Source organism: Pleurodeles waltl, chromosome 6, assembly GCF_031143425.1.
Source record: "Pleurodeles waltl isolate 20211129_DDA chromosome 6, aPleWal1.hap1.20221129, whole genome shotgun sequence".
Lineage (NCBI taxonomy): Eukaryota > Metazoa > Chordata > Amphibia > Caudata > Salamandridae > Pleurodeles > Pleurodeles waltl.
The window spans coordinates 984,627,430-984,645,220 of record NC_090445.1 but is presented as its reverse complement, the minus strand read 5'-3'; the positions used below and the strand labels follow the sequence as shown (position 1 = coordinate 984,645,220).

Sequence of the window (17,791 nt, the reverse complement as noted above, 5' to 3'; positions counted from 1 at the left end):
TCTTTGGTCTAGGGGGAAACTTCGAAAGAACCATTTAAGTGCACAACACCTCCTTTCAATCCCATCCCAGGCTTCAGACATCAGTAGAGGTAAATGAGCCCATTGTGTGAGGGTAGGACACCGTCTATACAAATGTAAGTGTTCATCACCTCCCTCTCTCCCAGCCCAGGTAGCCTAGTCGCATGCAGATGCCTCTCGTCACACCCAGCCATTCCTGTGTTGAGAATCTGGAAAGTATGCACACCCTAGACATGAATTCAAGCTGCAAAGCACAAGAATCATAAGCGCAGTAAAATGGTCCCTGTCTAAAAGTGCCATTTCTACCACAGTATTGAAATATCCACCTACACCAATAAGCAGGATTTATCACTATTGCAAATATACCAAACATGCCCATGCTACTCCTCACAGATCAGACATTACCACTTTAGTATCTTTAAGCAAATTCCCTAAGTTAGCCTATGAAAGGAGTAGGCCTGACAGCAGTGAGAAACCAAATAAGCTGTTTGTCACTACCAGGACATGCCACACAATGAAGGCACATGTCCTACCTTTCACCTACACAGCACCCTGCCCATAGGGCTACCTAGGACCTACCTTAAGGATGACATATATGTAGCACAAGGGGAGTTTCAGGCTTGGCAAGTAAATTGAAATGCTAACTCAGTGTGGCAGTAGACTGTGCACGCAGGCCCTGCAGTGGCAGGCCTGGGACATGTTTGAGAGGCTACTTCTGTGGGTGGTGCAAGCTGCGCTGCAGGCACACTAGTAGCATTTAATTTACAGGCCCAGGGTATAGGGGATACAATGTATAAGGGACTTGTAAGTAAATTAAATGTGCCAAACAAGTGTAAGCCAATCATATCAAGTTTAAAGGAGAACGCACCTGCCCTATAGCACTGATCAGCAGTGGTAAAGTGCCCCGCGTCCTCAAACCAACAAAAGCAGGGACTGAAAAACAGGAGGAGGAAGGTAAAAAGATTGGGTATGACCCTGCAAAAAGGGCCAGGTACAAAAAGCACCGTTCAATCACTGGGATCCCGGGGCTACAGAACCCGCACAATTGTCATGATTTTGAACTTCTCTTTTTAGAGTAAGGATTTCAAGATTATGAGGCCCAGAATCAGTTGCAAGCATCACACATCTTAGAAACTGAAGTAACAGAAGCAACATCTGCGATCCCATTACATCGCGGGCAATAACTAGATGCACCTTAGATGTCTTCAGGCAAGTAAAATCAACACTTTCCTGGAGAGGATTTGAGCATGATCTTTAGAAATCGGTGCAAAAACTTAAGATACACAAGCAGCAACATCCAGTAAAGGTACAAAATAACCAACTTCAAAAATTTTAAGAATCCTCTGGTCTGAGGTGATCGAATGCAAGTGAGACAAAATGCTGATTCTGATCCCTCTCACTGGTCTCACATTAAAAAAGTTCAAATGAAAGCAGTTTTGTGGGACTTACAGACAAGGAGGAGGTATAAGATTGCTGCTGCTTCCTTTCTTTCACAGACCCTCCGATTCTAAAGCCCAAAATTATTCTAGATGGGTTTTTGTATGACTTATGAAAGAAGACATTAGTGGAAGGCAAAGCCTCTGTAATAGCACCTGAACTTCCAACATTACCAAATAGACTGTTGGGACAGGAATAAGCAACTGCCAGACTGTTTTTCCAATCACTCCGAAACGTTTTTACCCAAGATCCAATCACTAGAAGCATTTTCAAGAAAGCTTATGTCATTTGAAAATTCAGTGGACTGCATCTACGCAGGAGACAGTTCAAACTCTGTAGTTTTTGGTGGCTGAATTCCACAAACAGTGCCACAAAATACTGCCATCCTAAATTTGGAATTATTTGTAAAGGACTGAAATTGATAGGTGCTCTACTCTAAGTAATGTTGAAAGGGTGTGTGTGTGTGTGGGGGGGGGGGGGGGGGGAGAGACTGCATCAAGCTTGCAAGGGTGGCATGTATACACAGCCATGGGTCATGTCAGGAACAGGCTGGAGCATTGGTGGAGACCAATGGTGCCACATGCCAGTATGCAGGAGCTACTAAAAGAGTTCTTTCTAGATCCAGTCTGGTGCCTGGCAGATTCAAAAGGTGAGGAAGTATTCAAACATTTTTAACAAGAACTGCTTCCTTCCAAAGATTTAAACAATGTAGGAGCTAAAAACTTAATGTATGGAATGAGTTGAGGAACAGTCATTAAGCCTGTCACACAAAGTCTATTACGATGTGCAATTTAAAATTCAGAATATACTATAGTCATTAAGTTTATTATTTGGGAACAAATCAGAAGTATGACATTTTTCGGACACAAAGGAAATAAATATAATTGGTTTCATGCAGTTGGTACAGGTTACAGCAGGCAGAAGCTCTGAATAAAGTGCAGTGATTTTACTTACATGGGAAAACGTGAACTTTTGAATCATTTGCGTATAACCCTTGTCGCTCAGTCGGATTGCCAATGAGTTACTTGGTGCTTTTAGCAGAACACTGGTGGAGTCTTCAATCTGCACACAATCCTGGAAGAAGTAGGCAAAATAAATGTAACTGGATGTGGTACATGTACTTTCAATTAAATGACTGGATGCCCAACATTCTGCATTGCAGCTCTTGGTTTCTAAAGAGGAATCTTTATTCCGCCACCCAATTGGCCACCTAATACTCTTGCATTCAACAACTCAGTTCAATCACTGGATATTCAGCTCAGCTCTCAAAAGGAATAGCAAAAGGATAGCCAAGAGCATAGAACTTAATTTGCAACCAAAAAGTGATTCTTCGAGTCAGTGACATTTGTCTTCTCCTGAACTCAGCAATCAGTGTCATAGCGTCACAATGCATTTATCCAAGAATTTGCAACCAATTATATCAAATGCAGAAGAGTTACATGAAGGGTCATTAACACAATGCCACCTAAGGTTTTTTGAAAATGTTTGCAAAAGTGTGTTAAACCATGAGGGAATTTCCCCAACAACAACTAGATCAGTCATCAAATGTTTCAAACTAGTGAATACAGTGAAGCCTAGCAAATTATCAGAAACAGACTCAAAGCAGTCAGGAACTAAGAGTTTCATTCAACACTCTGCTTATACCTTCCAACAAACTCCTGACACCATCCACAGACATATGGTGGACAGCAACTGTTGACTGGCACTCACCATAAAAGGTCAACTAAATTGAGATTTTATTAAAGACAAGGAGGGTAGCTCTGTCTGCACCCTTTTTTGCCAAGATTCCTTCAGATCCTTTGTAGTGTCATGTTTTTCTTTTTTCAGAATCACTTGAAAAGGCATATCCCTATTAAATTTAGAACCAAGATTAAGTCTGTAAGGTAAATGGCCACAACTCTGGTCCATTCTGACACTCAACTGTTTGCTATTGAATGACCTTGTAGTTTCTAGCCCCTGAGTGTGTGAAGAAGTCAACTCCAGCATTTTGTAACCTGTCTGGTATTTTTCTATTATTAAGGCAGCACTAACTTTAATCTCCTGGGCAGGCAAAAAGAGCGTTGACTCTTCATTCTTAGACCATCGGTGGCATCACGACAACTATGCACCAGGCCAATTTTATATCAAGACCGGAGGCTAGCATTATGCATAATCTTTTACTCACTCATTCTTAGCAGCATCTTTAAAAGCTTCCAACATAGAAATTTGACACATAACAAAGGAACTAGAACTTTCACTCCCATAAATGCTGCTTGTCCTCCATCTCCTTCCTCTTTTGTTTGAACCTTTCTGATAAACCTTGTTATTCTTTACTGTTCCACCTCATATCTGATCTCCATCCTAGGTATTTGCAAAAATAATTAAATCAGGGAGAAACCTGTATTCATGTCTTTTCAGCCTTATCCACCAAGTTATAGCTAAACAATTGATTTCCTCTATTTTGTTAAATATTTCAAAACCTTCTTGCCTATCTAATTCCCAACCCACCAGAAACTCCCTCGCATACGGGAAGGGTGGGTAGGATAAAGCCAGCATCCGTGTCTTCAATAAAATCTCAATTCTTTACTGAGTTAGTACTTTGAAGAATCACAATTTAATGTCAAGACAGGAAGACATCATTAAGCATGTTCGAAGCTTTTCAAGGCACAACTTAAAGCATGTTCTACAGCATTGAAATTAAACTTTTGATAAGTATCGGCATTAGACTAATCTGCCACTTTCAACAAGTCTAAAGGTCCCCGACAAATACTTTACTTGCCATGGCTCCTCTGGTCTAATGAGCTGTAAATTTAGATAAAATTACACCTGCTTCTTTCATAACCGATTTCACCCATCTTGAAATTGTAGCATTTGTTACACCCTTAAATAGTTTAACATAAGAGATTAGTAATTGATCTTCTCCTGCACATCTTTTTCCTAACATTCTACACTCTGTCTTTCCAACACCTCACCACACACAGCTTCAGAATACTGTCAATTTTTGGGTACAATACTGAACCAGACATCAGGCCTGATTAGGAGTATGGCTCTCCATAGGACCTCCACAGTGGGCACCCACTGTGGCTGTCCGACCGCCGCATCCTTGGTGCTCTCACCGCCAGATTGGGATGCAGGCAGTCAGACCGCCACAATACCCCATGGTGCAGAAAGCGGAGGTCTAACAGGGCGGTACTGATGTCAATAAGCAGAGATGGGATCACGCAGGGGAGGGACCTGCACTGCCCATGACCATGTCATGGGCAGAGCAGGGCCCACCCTTTCAGCACGCTCAGAATGCGCACTGCCTGCAATGACAGACAGTGTGCATTCCGAGTGTGCTGTGGCATTGGCCTCGGCTCTCTATGGTCTGTCCAGTCTGGGGCAATCATAATTCAGTGGTGGGGAGGCAGTCTGCTTGATAGCAGCATAATCTACTAGAAATTTCTAACATCAGATACTCTCCGAAAAGAAAGACATAGCAATGTCGCTAATTTCCAAGTTAATTCCCGTATACCCAAGTACTTGTTTCCTGCCTAATTTTGAAACAGTTTTAATACTACATCAATATACCACAAAGTCTGATACTCAGCTTTCAGAGGCCTCCTCAGTCACCCTCCTTTAATCACTCTGCACACTAAGTGGCTTCTATTAATAGAAATCTCTTGAATCAAGCACTGTCCTGCTGCTACTGCTGATCTACAGCAATTAACAGTCCTGTATGATAAGCCTTTATGAAAAAGTTCTGCAAAAAATTAGCCACCGCTATCTTATCTGCCTGTATGGGATCTAAATCCTCTTCCATGCACCAAAGTATCCAAACTGGCCATGCCCATCTGTATCTCTTCCTGGTACCCGTGGCCCAAGACTCATTGAGTATATATCGGTAGCTGCTCCAAAAAGTCCTGAGAATCTTCCGGAACCTCTGATATTTTCCATACTAGAAGGTTGAGTACACCCGCTGAAACTAGAGGGTGTTCCTCTTGCTCTACTCCCTTCAAGAGTCTATTGCACAACAGAATCAAAATATGAAATTTCGACTGTCATCTCTAATGAAGTTGGAAACAAAGGCTCAGTTTTCTAAAACTGAGTCAAAAGTACTATCTGACACCCCTGACTCCTCACATGAACTAACACCATCTGTTTTATTGAAAACAGATGGAAAGCATTGCCCTTCAGTTTCCTCCAATTCTGTGAAAGAATATATCGCTATTGCACCTGGATCTGGTCTCTAACTTGTGTAATTCAACTGAGTTGTCAACCTGGAAGCAAACAGTTCTACTCCCAAAGGACACCAGGTCTCCTGAATTTTTTTGAAACAAATCTACCCTCAGCTTCCAATCGCTGGAATCTGCCAAGTTCCTTGAGTTCCAGCCTGCTATTACATTGTAAGCTACAGGTAAATATTCTGCTTTCAGGATAATTTTGTGTTCCAAACAAAACTCCCACATTTCTAGAGTAAAGTCTGACCGTGTCAGACCTAGTTTGTTGATAAAACTTTACTGAAGATACACTGTCCATCTTCAAGGGAAGAGCATGACCTTCTGTCTCCTGAAACTCTGCTAGGCAAATAAACCTGCCCTCATCGCTAGGCAATTTATGTGACTCTTCCTTTCTACTGCAATCCAAACTCTTCCCGTTTCCTGTCCTGAACAAAAAGCTCTCCATCATAAAGTACTTGCATCTGTTTTCAGAATGAAATCTAGTTTCACTCTAAATATCGCTCTTCAATTCCATCCCCCCCAAACATTTCCTTCCACCACTGCAATTCAAACCTTGCGTCCAGATTCAAGGTTACCCTGTCTCCATAGCACAGACCTCTGGACAAACTCCATGTCTTCAGTCGCTGAAGTGCCCAGTAATGCAGCGGCCCAGGAAACTGTATAGATAATGATAGCAGACCAATCACTTGCGCCAATTCTTTCAATTGCCCTTCCTCAGTAATAAAGCATTTACCTCCTGTCTTATCTTTTTGACTTTTCTTCTCCAGTAACTGTAATTGACAAACCCTCTTGTCTACCACAAATCCTAAAAATTCCAAACATTGAGTTGGTTTCAAAACAGATTTTTCCAAATTCACTATGAAACCGAAATATGCCAGCAAGTTCTTCATCGTGATCAACTGTTCTTACAACTCATCCATATTCCGTCTCATGAACAGAATATAGTTTAAGTAAAATATAAATCGACTACCTCTTTATCAAAAGAAACTTTCTACCTGTTTCAAACTTTTGTGAAACATCAAGGGGCTGCAGATAGCCCAAGCGGAAGACAGAGAAACTGGTATAAAACTCCCTACCATCAGATTTGTAAATATTGCTGACTTTTCTCCCCAACTGGAATTGTGAAATAGGCATCCTTGAGATCCATTTTCACCATCCAATCTTTTTGTTGGAACATGTCTCATAATAGATTAATTCCTTCCCTGTTGAAATGTCTGTAAGAAATAATATGATTTCAATTCCTCAAATGTATTACTGGTCTCCATCCCTTGTCCTTTTTATCTACAAGAAAAATCGTACTCCCAAAAACAAATTTGTCACCTCTCTGATCCCTTTGCTAGCATATTTGTCATCTTTTCCATACAATGTCCTCCAAATCTTTGATGAACACCACAATTTCTTTGTGTTGGACCTGGCCCTTTTTACGGGTCATTCCCCAAACATTTTGCCTTCCTCCTCCTATTTCTTCGGACCTTTTTCTGTTGACATTAGGACTATGGGCACTTTACCACTGCTTATCAGAGCTAAAGTGCATGTGCTCTCTCTTCTAAACTTGGTATACTTGGCTTACACCCGATTGGCACATGTGATTTACCTGTAAGTCCTATGTACAGTGGTATCCCTATACCCAGGGCCTGTAAATTAAATGCTACTGGTGGGCCTGCAGCGTAGCTTGCACTACCCACAGAAGTAGCCTTTCAAACCTTTCTCAGGCCTGCTAGGGCAGGGCCTGCATGCGCAGTTTACTGCAACAGGGACCTGGCATCTAAATTTACTTGCAAGGCCTGGAACTCCCCTGTTACTACATGTAAGTCATCCCTAAAGTAGGCCCTAGCTAGCCTTCTGGGCAGGGTGCTATGTATGTAAGAGGCAGGACATGTGCCTGGTTGCGTGGCCTGTCCTGGTAGTGACAAACAGCCTATTTGGTTTCTCACTGCTGTGAGTGCTGCCTTGCTCATAGGGTTGCACTGGAAATGCCCAGCCTTATGTCTTGGTGGTAGTGTCTGATCTGAGGGGTAGCGTAGGCATGTTTGGCATGGCTGTATTGGTAGTGGGAAATGCTGCCTACTGGTGTAGGTGGATTTTTTATTTCCATTATGGAAATGCCATGTCTAGAAAGTGAGCATTTCTCTGTGCTTATGACTGGTGTTTTGAAGCTTGACTCCAATCCACGTCTTGGCAGAGTGACAGTTGGGCTTTGTGCATACTTTTCAGACAGGTTGTACACAGGGAGGGTGGAGGTGTCAGAGAGGCATCTTCATACTGAACGGTCTTCCTGGGCTGAGAGAGGGAGAGGTGGGGCACACCTGCATTTTTAAAGGCTGTGACCTGTGCTCACACGAAGTGCTTGTTTACACCCCCCCCCCCCCCTGATATCTGGGGCCTGTGCTGGAGGAGAGGAGGGACACTCCTAGAACCAGTTAGGACTGGTTAGATACCATTCTCCCCCTTCTGTGGAGGCTGCACAAAATGACTAAGTACAGTGGGCTTTCCCCCACATTTGTAGGGCACTTTTGGGAACTAGAATTGAACCTCTTTCAGATTGAACGCTGGACTGCACAAAAGGATTCATCTGGACTGCTATTCTGTTTGTTGCCCTGGGTGTCTGCTTGTGGGGGGGGTGTACGCAAAGGACTCATCAGGATTGTTTTTTTGGTTTTTTTTGCCCCGCTGCCAGTACTCCCTGACTTCTGAATTCCCTGATGCTACTGGACTGCCAGGAGGAACTACCCCTACCTGCCTTGAGGGTGCTGGCCTCTTCAATCTGTGGCCTGTCTGGCCCTGTCTGCCCCCTTCCCCCTGTTCCCAGGGGCCAACGTGAGGCTGCTGGTGTGCCCTTTTTCTTTCTGTCCCTGGCCCCAGCAACCAAGAGTGCCTGGGGAGCGCTGCATGTGGCATTTTCACCCTGTGCCAGTAACTAGCAAGAGCGCATGAGAATGCTGTTCTGGCACCAGGGGCGTTGTGGCTGGGCCGACTGTTGCGCGAGTCACCGCTGCAGCTCAGGAAACCGTATGGAGCGGCCCAGAAGCCCTGCAGGGCTCAGGATGCGTTCTCTGTGGGGGAAGGAGACACAGACGCAGATCAGAGTTACTGCACTGCTGCTTTGAATGCAGAGACGCCCAGGCACTAAGGGGAGCAGCCCTGAAGCCCTGAATGTGCTCCCTGGAGAAGAGGCCTCCCTATCTGCATGTGGAGGTACAGCCCCCCTTCCCCAGCAGAAGAAGTACCAGGGGTCACGGAGGCCATGGCGGCTGAGGGTAAATCCCTCTCATTTCCGCTGACAGAATCACTGGACTCGCAAGACAGGGAGGACACCTCAATGGAGATCCCATCTCTGTCATCTCCCTAGGATGTCTAATGCTAAGGGTCAAACAAACTTTCTTCCATGGGATCTGTCAATTTCTTATACTTTTTGGATCCCTCATCCAACATTTCCCGAAATTCATCATTAATATTAATAGCGTAATTCAAATCAACTATGTATTCATTTATACTGGATGTTTGTTCTGTTAATTTCATCTCATCTGATTGTATCTCACTTGCAGTGCTTAGCTACCATTTCAGCGTACCACTTCAGACACCTTCCAAGCCGCATAGGACTCCTTTCTTTTTGGATGTAATCTCTATATTTTTCCTTTCCTCATACATTTTTCACCCAGGCCTCTTTGCCCCTCTTCATCTACCAAGACTGATTAGTATTCTTCATGTTCCGTAAGTGTATTCTTTTTTTTTAATTTTTTTTTTTATAAAACTTGCTTTATAGAATCTTGAACCACAGTATCCAATTACTGTGAAATTGATTTCCTTATTAAACTCTTAGTTATTCTCTAACCTTCCTTCCTTCCTCCTCCATCTTTAAAAAATACATTATTTGGCAAAAATATATATATATATATATATATATATATATATATCTTGGCTTTTAGATATTAAAAGCCAATATATCACAGAATAATCCTTTGCTGTAACTCCTTATGTGTCAATTCATGTACCATCTTTGTCACGAGAGTGATCCTTAGAACACCACGTTGCTAAGCAACACGCTACATACCTATCTCCTCCAAAAAACATCCTGATTGCTGAAAAGCAAGCTCTATTGCCCATAAAAATCAACATAACCAGACATGTTACTAGGCAATGCCTAAGCAACATGCTCGCGCAGGAGGAATGCACGTCAGACGTCCTCAATCTTTGTTACTATGCAAAGCCTAAGCAACATGCTCACACTGGGGAAATGTGTGTCATACAGCCTCAAACTCTGTGCACTTGAAAAAAAACTGCCCTTCCCAATGACTCTTCAATGCCTGTAAATCGAGGCACTGTATCGTGAAATTCTTCTGCCCAACATTTTACAGATGCTAAACGGTCTTCTAGGCACAGATTTCATTTAACATATATGCCAAAAATGGCAGGCTGAATAGGTCTAACCATCTTAATAAAATGATAACATTTTAAAATTGCACTCTCAATGTTCAAAATGAACAAATTCAAAACATGTTTTGCCTAGAGCAAAAAGGTAGCATAAATCCTAACCACTCCTTAAAAAACAACAATAATGAAATCTAGTGAAAAAATAAATCTACTAATAATAAACTAACAGGCCATAAAATGAATTTATAAATATCTATATATCTCCAAATACATTCTTAAACAACTCTATGGAATGTCTCAAATAACCTAAATTAACATATTAAAAAGTAATACTTATCTGCTCATAAGCAGCAAGCAAAAGAGGAACAAGATGGAGGTTAAGCAGTATTTATGGGACTGAAATTTCTAGTTCATTGTGATATTTCAACATTCTATGTTGGAAGCTTTTAAAGATCCTCCTCAGAAGGAGTGAATAAAATATTATGCATAATGCTAGCTTCCTGTCTTGACATAAAATTGGCCTGGTGCGTAGTTCTTGTGCTGCCACCGATGGTCTCAGAATGAAGAGAGTCGAACGCTTTTTTTGCCTGCCCACGAGATTAAAGTTAGTGCTTGCATTTAATGAAAAAAAAATAACAGACAGGTTTCACAAGGCTGGAGTTGGCTTCTTCACACACTTGGGGGCTGGAACTACAAGGTCCCTCAATGGCAAACAGTTGAGTGTCAGAATGGACCAGGGTTGTGGCCAGTTACCTTCGAGAAGTCATCTCAGTTCTAAATTTAATAGGAATATACCTTTTCAAGTTATTCTAAAAAAAAGCAAAACATGACACTACAAAGCATTTAAATGCCTCTTGGCAAAAAAAGGGTGCAGACCGAGCTCCTAAAGGTTGTGTGACTTTGGCACGTCATAAGACTATAAGATTACCTTTTGCATGTGCAGAAGGCACCAAGACACTGATCAACTTCTGCAGAAAAAAAACTGGTGATCTGTTCAGTCAGAAACTGAATTAGAAATTAAGATGCCATTAAATCTTATTCTTGTCACATTTGGTCTGTGTTCAGAGACAGAGGTCAAATGTCAGTGTGTCGTCTTGCAATGGAATTACTTTTCCTTGTGACTGCAGAGTTCCAGGATTTTGTATTAAGGTGAACTGGCTGACCTATGTGAAGTGAAAGGCTTTTGGTATCAACTTTTTCCTACCCCACAACATTTATATAACTAAGTCAACTTCACAAACATTTCAAAATATATTTCAGTAGCTGTGAAGGATCATTTTTTGTACTTCTGTGTGATGAAAAAAATATTTTAATAGGATGAAAAAAGTCAGAACACTTTACCTGGTGATGTGCAAATGATAAATGTTTTCTGAAACCCAATTTTCACAGATTATTGTAAATTCATTTTATAGTTTTATCAGTAAAGCTGCAAGTTAGTGGGACAGTTTTTGGACATTTCTTGGAAATTTACCATCTGTAAATGACAGTGTGCTACCACATCATGCTTTAGTAATATATTTATTACAAGTGAGTGTTTAAACATAAACTGAGAAACACTCCTGCCTAAGGGCAAAGCTATTAGTAAACTAAGAGGCAAGTCATGCATGGATCATGTGTACCCTGTATGTGTGCTAGATTTATTATACATGGAGCAAGCGTTTAGTGTATTTTTTAACAGCAGAAATGCTGAGCTCACATATTTGAAGGTGCACTCATGTGTGAATGAAGAAAAAGGAGACTGTAAAATACAATATTTGCCTAGGATCACAGAATTTGAGACCCGTTTCCAGGTCAAGTACATTACAGTTAAGTAGAGTAGATTATTCAAGCTACTCGACCTGCAGGTCTAGTAACATTTTTATGATTTTTTTAGGCCTGAGAACAACTCCAAAAGGAAGAAGGACCAAGAGTCAAATAAGTGCCATTACAATGGAATGTATGAAGTTCTTAAGGGGCCCTTGGTTGGATGGTAAGGAGGAAGGAACCAGCATTACAAACACTAAGTCAGGGGGCTCACAATGTTAACACAACCCACAGAACCGATAAAAGGCTTACCTGACTCCATCTACAAATCATACCTGGTAAACATCGCTAAAAGGAACTTTCAATGAGAAAAAAAGATTACTGATCTAGGGAGATCCACATCACCTAGACAAAATTAAATATAGTGCCTCAGATGATTCACCTATAGGTGGGTTATTCCTCTGAAGACCCAGAAATCAACAAATAGTAACCAACCAAATAGGTTAGTATTGTGTAATATACAAGTCCAAGTTCCAAAATGGATTATTCCAAGAACATTAAATACAGGGTAAATAGTTTTATAATTTTATTTTGTCATGGTTTATTATTTACGTAATTCTTGATAGCCTTTAAACCTTATTGACTTGGTAGAAGTAAGGAATGTGACCAGCCGACATATGTTGTGCACATGTGATGCACGGGCCTTGGGCTTTTTAAAGGTAAAAATCCAATGTCCTGCTAAAGTAAAGTTTTCTATGTTAGCTTCTATGTAATGCAGGTAGTCCAAACTGTCCAGCATGCAAAAGGGGTCATGATTGGTGATATAGGGAAGGCAGGTGCAATCGATTATCATTGTGTCTATAGACAACCGCGGGAATTAGCACAGCTAGTACTATAAAACTCCCCCCAAACCCAAGACCACAGAACTATTCAAACACTGAAAACTTTACTTTATCAGGACCTTGGTTTTTCTCCTTGAAAGAGCCAGAGACCTGTGTAGGGCATGAGTGAAATAATTGTCGGGGGTGTGGCCAGCCAGCTAAGATGGCGGATGCGAGCTGTTAAAGCTCCGCGTCCTTAACCCGGTTTATCGGACACTGGGAGGTGTATGCGGGCCAGTGACTGCAGTGCAGCGACCGCTCCGCCGCGCTGAGTCTCCCCGACACACCGGAGCCTTTGATCGTGGTCCTGTGGGCCCGCGTCAGACAGTGGCAGAGCGCACGAGGCCTGCGCAAAGAAGACGAGGTGGCGTGACGGCGCTGGCCTAGAGCGCTACTACCACACACGGTCCGTGAAGGCGGGGATGCCTAGAGGGACGCCGAGGGGCGCAGCGGAGATCACGGCGGGTGAGCCGGGGCGGCAGCCCTTGCACCTGTGTGGCACTCTACCTGGGAGAAGCCGGGCTCTGTTGCCGAGCTGAGGACAGAGCGGCGGAGAGGTGAGCCTGAGTCTGCGCGCTCTGCGGTTCCTAGTGGTCTGGACTGCGGGGCCCCTCAGACAGTTCCGGAGGCTAGGCCCCTGGGGGACAGAGGGGACCCTGGTGACTGGGCTGCTCGTGCTGCTGCACCACTGTATTCTGGTGGTGCATGCAAGCGGGACTGGCCCAGTCACCGACGTTGCGGAGGTGCTAAAATTTGCCACTTGGAGGGCTCAGAGGGGCCTCATCGCTGTATATTACACCGCTTGATGCAGCTTTGTGGACCAGGAGTCTAGTAGCGGGCCCCAGCCACATTGTAGGGGGCGAAGACAGGGCTCGCTGGCCAGCCTGCAGGAATACAGTGTAAACATGCCTAAATAGGCTCAACCGGCTGTGTAGGCGTGTAGCCGATTGACATTTCCTACGTGCTTCGCCCTACTTGCTCTAAGTGACGGGTCGGTGAGCCTTACATGGCGAAGATCCCTGGGAGCTGCCCTGTGGGGGAGACAAGGACCTACCTCCTCGCAGGAGTCACCACGAGCTGTGGCCATGGGGGGGGGGGGTTGGTCGCCTATTCTCTGACACCGGCACTGGTGCAAAGAACATACAGGAGTCTACGCCCCAGGACAGTCAAAAACTAGATGCCGTACTGGCGGCGGTGGAGCGCATAGGCACCTCCCTGGAGCGGGCACGAACATCCTTGGAAGGCAAGATAGACAAGGTGGCCAGTGACCTTGTCTTGCTACATGCGGACCACCGCAAACTAGCGGACAAGACAGGAACACTTGAGACACAACTTGATGAGCTAACACCCACAACAGCTCGACTGGAAACCACAATAGGAGATGCATTGGCCCGCATAGACAAACTGAAGCGTTGTGTCAAAGATGCTGAAGGCCGCACCTGGAGAAACAACATACGAGTTGTTGGCCTACCGGAGGGCGTGGAGGGTCATGACGCAGTTGCATACTCTGAGGCCTGGCTTCAGGGGTTGGTGCCGGAGGGAACACTGACACCTTTCTTTTCAGTGGAACGTGCACATAGGATTCCTACTAGAACACGACCACCGGGAAGCGGCCCACGTCCCTTCATACTCCGCCTACTCCATTACGCAGACAGGGACATCATCCTGCGGTCAATTAGATCGTTCCCACCGCATCGCGTGCCCACGCTCAGGTCATGTTGTTTCCTGATTACACATTGGCTGTGCTAAGAGACCGTGCCTCCTATTTGCCCTTAAAACGCAAGCTCCAGACCCTGTATCCCGAGTACTATCTCCTATTTCCAGCCAAACTTTGCATAATAGCTGATAACAAATCCCACTTCTTCACCACGCCAGAAGCGGCGTGGGAATGGCTGGAGTCCAAAGGCTGTATCAGCGGTAGAGAACTGGAAACAAATCCACCGTTGCCGAGGGGCAGGCGCACCGGCGCGAGGCGTGCCCCCCGAAGCGCACAATGCAACCCGGAGAGGGCAAAACATGTCCCTGATTTGGAGCAGATCATTCAGGAGCGGCGTGAGGTGCTGCAGTCAGCAGCAGCAATTAACTCTCCCTCTGCTGCTTCGGAGGCAGGAAATTAAGTCTCACAACCCAACAGCGAGGGCCTTGTTACACCAGATCATCTCTCTGAGACGAGCTCTCCAGCGCGCTTGGGGGTGACCCCCCCACACCCATACAGCGGACTAATTATTCTAGCCCTCTTCCGCACTTATCTTAACCTCCTGGCGACTCCACAGACATACACCTCATAATCCCTAGTTTCTCAAGTAACCAATTCATACCCTGATCGCTAATTTGTAATATACTACTGAACTGATGGACTAAGGGCGCACCTGTGCATTAACAGGGAGATATTCCAGCGGGGCGCATCAGTCCCTTCTCCCCCCTCCTCCCCTTTGTTTTCCTCCTATTCACAGTCATCAATATCTACTGGCCACGCACTCAATCATTCACGTCTATCGGGGAACGCACCTCACCACACATTCACCTTCAAGACACATGGCCTACCCCACTCTCCTATTAGTGGAGACTTACTATGTACAGTTCCTTTGTTGACCCAGCGGGTTATCTGGTTTGGGCGGGTGCTGGTTGCTCCTCTGGTATTTTGTTTGTTAGTGTTGTTATGGAGACCATACTTTAATAGTCTGATGTGTTGGAACCCTATTATCCCATACATAACCACACTTGCGTGGACTACATTGCTAGTTAGCTGCACTTACTACCGAAACCCACCATGAATACCTACACCACCCTTACATGGAATGTGCGTGGCATACACACATCCAAGAGACGATACTCTATATACTCCTACCTTAAAAGGCACTCAGTACACATAGCGGTTCCGGAGGTGCCTCATCTGCGGCGTTGATGGAGAGGTCAGTTATATGCGACAGGGTACTCCACTTATGCAAGGGGCGCTCTGATCTGGATTAAACCAGGTATACCTTTTGTAGTAGAAGGTCAAATAATTGACGAGCAGGGACGATACATGCTAGTGAGGGGACGACTTGCGGGCCGGGCACTGGTGTTGGGCTCCATATATGCGCCGAACCTGGACCAAGCCTCCTTTCTCCATACCCTGTCCAACCAGTTGTCGGGGTGGAGCGATTACCCCTGGCTGCTGGGTGGAGACTTTAACAGTGTACTGGATCCAGACCTACACCACTCCTACCCACCATTGCCCACGGTGCCCACTGTGGCAGCAGCGCGAGCGTTAAACACCTGGTCTAGAAATTGGCACTTGTTAGACATACGGCGTCACTGCAATGCCACCGACCGAATCTATTCATATTACTCTGTCCCACATTCCTTACATGTGCGCTTAGACAGAATATTGTGCACACATTATTTATATTTACCAGTGCAGGACATTGACTACATAGGCCGCACTCACTCAGACCACACCCCACAAATTGTACGGCTAGGATGGGATGCCTCTCCCCCAACGATCCCTACCTGGAGGCTCAGGCCTGAGCTTCTGGAAGATGCAGTGTTTAAAGCATCACTAGATGAGGCAATCCCTGAATACTTTGAACACAGAGGCATGGCGTCCTCTAGCTCGGTGAGTGGGATGCCTTTAAAGGTCTTCATTAGAGGCCACTGTATGGGAACACAGTGGAGCCTGCGGCGTTCTGTGGAGAACACACTCACTCCAGTGGAGCGGACCCTACTGCGTCCTCAACGAGAGGCTGCCCGGGGTCCCAAAGAGATGGCATTCCTGTCGGCAGCGAGGACTGAACACCTCTCTCTGCTGGAGCGGTTACGCTGCTTAAATTATGATGCCCACTCGGCACGCACCCATGCCTCTGCCGATAAGTCAGGCAGACTTCTGGCGTGGCTGATCAGGGGCGAGCGGGAGTGTGGTCCGAATGTAGAGATAGGCTCAATGTCTGGTACAGTGTTCCATACACCCTCAGAGATACATACAGCGTTCACACACCACTACAGAACCCTCTATCGCTCGGTCACGCCACTGAACCAACAGACCTGTGCAAAATTCCTCTCGGCAATCACACTACCACGTCTGACAGCGGCACAACAGGCCGCATTAGAGGAGCCCCTTGAGCTCTCCGAAATTCAGGCTAGTATACACGATCTCTCTGCAGGTAGAACTCCTGGCCCAGACGGTCTTCCGGCCCACTTTTATAAGACCTTTGCCTCTGTTCTCGCAGAAGAGTCTGTGCAGGAAGGATCATTGCCGATATCGCAGAATGAGGCGCTAATGGTGTCACTCCGCCAAGCCAGGGAAGAACCCCCTGGAGCTTAGCTCCTATCGTCCATTGGCAATGCTTAACACAGACTATAAAATACTAGCTAAGACGCTAGCAGCGCGGTTAGCGCCAATGGTGTGGACCTCGTGCACACGGACCAGAATGGTTTTGTGCCTAGACGAGATACATCACATAATATCGGGCGGCTGTTTTGTGTTATGCATTACTCGACACAGGAATGGCCGTTGGCAGGCTGCCTGGTCCTCGACCTGGAGAAGGCCTTTGATTCGTTAGAATGGCCATACCTTTTTGGAGTTCTGCGACAACTTGGCCTTTTTTCCTCCATATGATTGAACTGCTGTACACGAGCCCCCAGGTCCGGGTCAAGACGGGCGGAGGTATCTCGGAGCCGTTTGGGGTGCACAGGGGTACCAGACAGGGCTGCCCTCTCTCCCCACTGCTGTTCTCTCTTGCCATGGAGCCCCTGGCTGAAGTGCTGCGCAGTCAGGGCCCCCCCTGGAGTATTCCGCTAGGAGACGGTCTACACACCGTGTCACTATACGCTGACGACCTCTTATTGTACTTTAGGGATGTCACGCAGGTCCCTCCGGAAGTTGGGACAATTTTGCAACACTTTGCCGCCCTTTCCAGGCTATGGGTTAATTGGGCAAAGTCCTGCCTTTTTCCCTTTGATCCTAAACTCCCAGACCCAAGTTTACACCTTTCTGGAGTTGTAGTTCCCTGGCAGCTGCACACACATTTAGATATTTAGGCATTCAAATCTATCACCGAAAAGAGGACCTGTTTGATGGAAACCTTAGAAAGGCGGTGTCACCCATCAGATCCCAGATGGTCTTCTGGCAAACGCTGCCACTATCAGTAGCAGGCAGAATTG

The 17,791-nt window shown here is 45.2% G+C and overlaps 1 protein-coding gene across 1 annotated transcript in view; it reads right to left on the bottom strand.

Moving 5' to 3' along the window:
- Window positions 1-17,791, bottom strand: part of KIF20B (kinesin family member 20B) — a 434,415-nt gene that overhangs the window by 386,115 nt on the left and 30,509 nt on the right. The window contains exon 4 of the mRNA XM_069239865.1: window positions 2,410-2,529. Coding sequence (XP_069095966.1) covers window positions 2,410-2,529 — 120 coding nt within the window. The remainder of the gene's footprint in view (window positions 1-2,409; window positions 2,530-17,791) is intronic.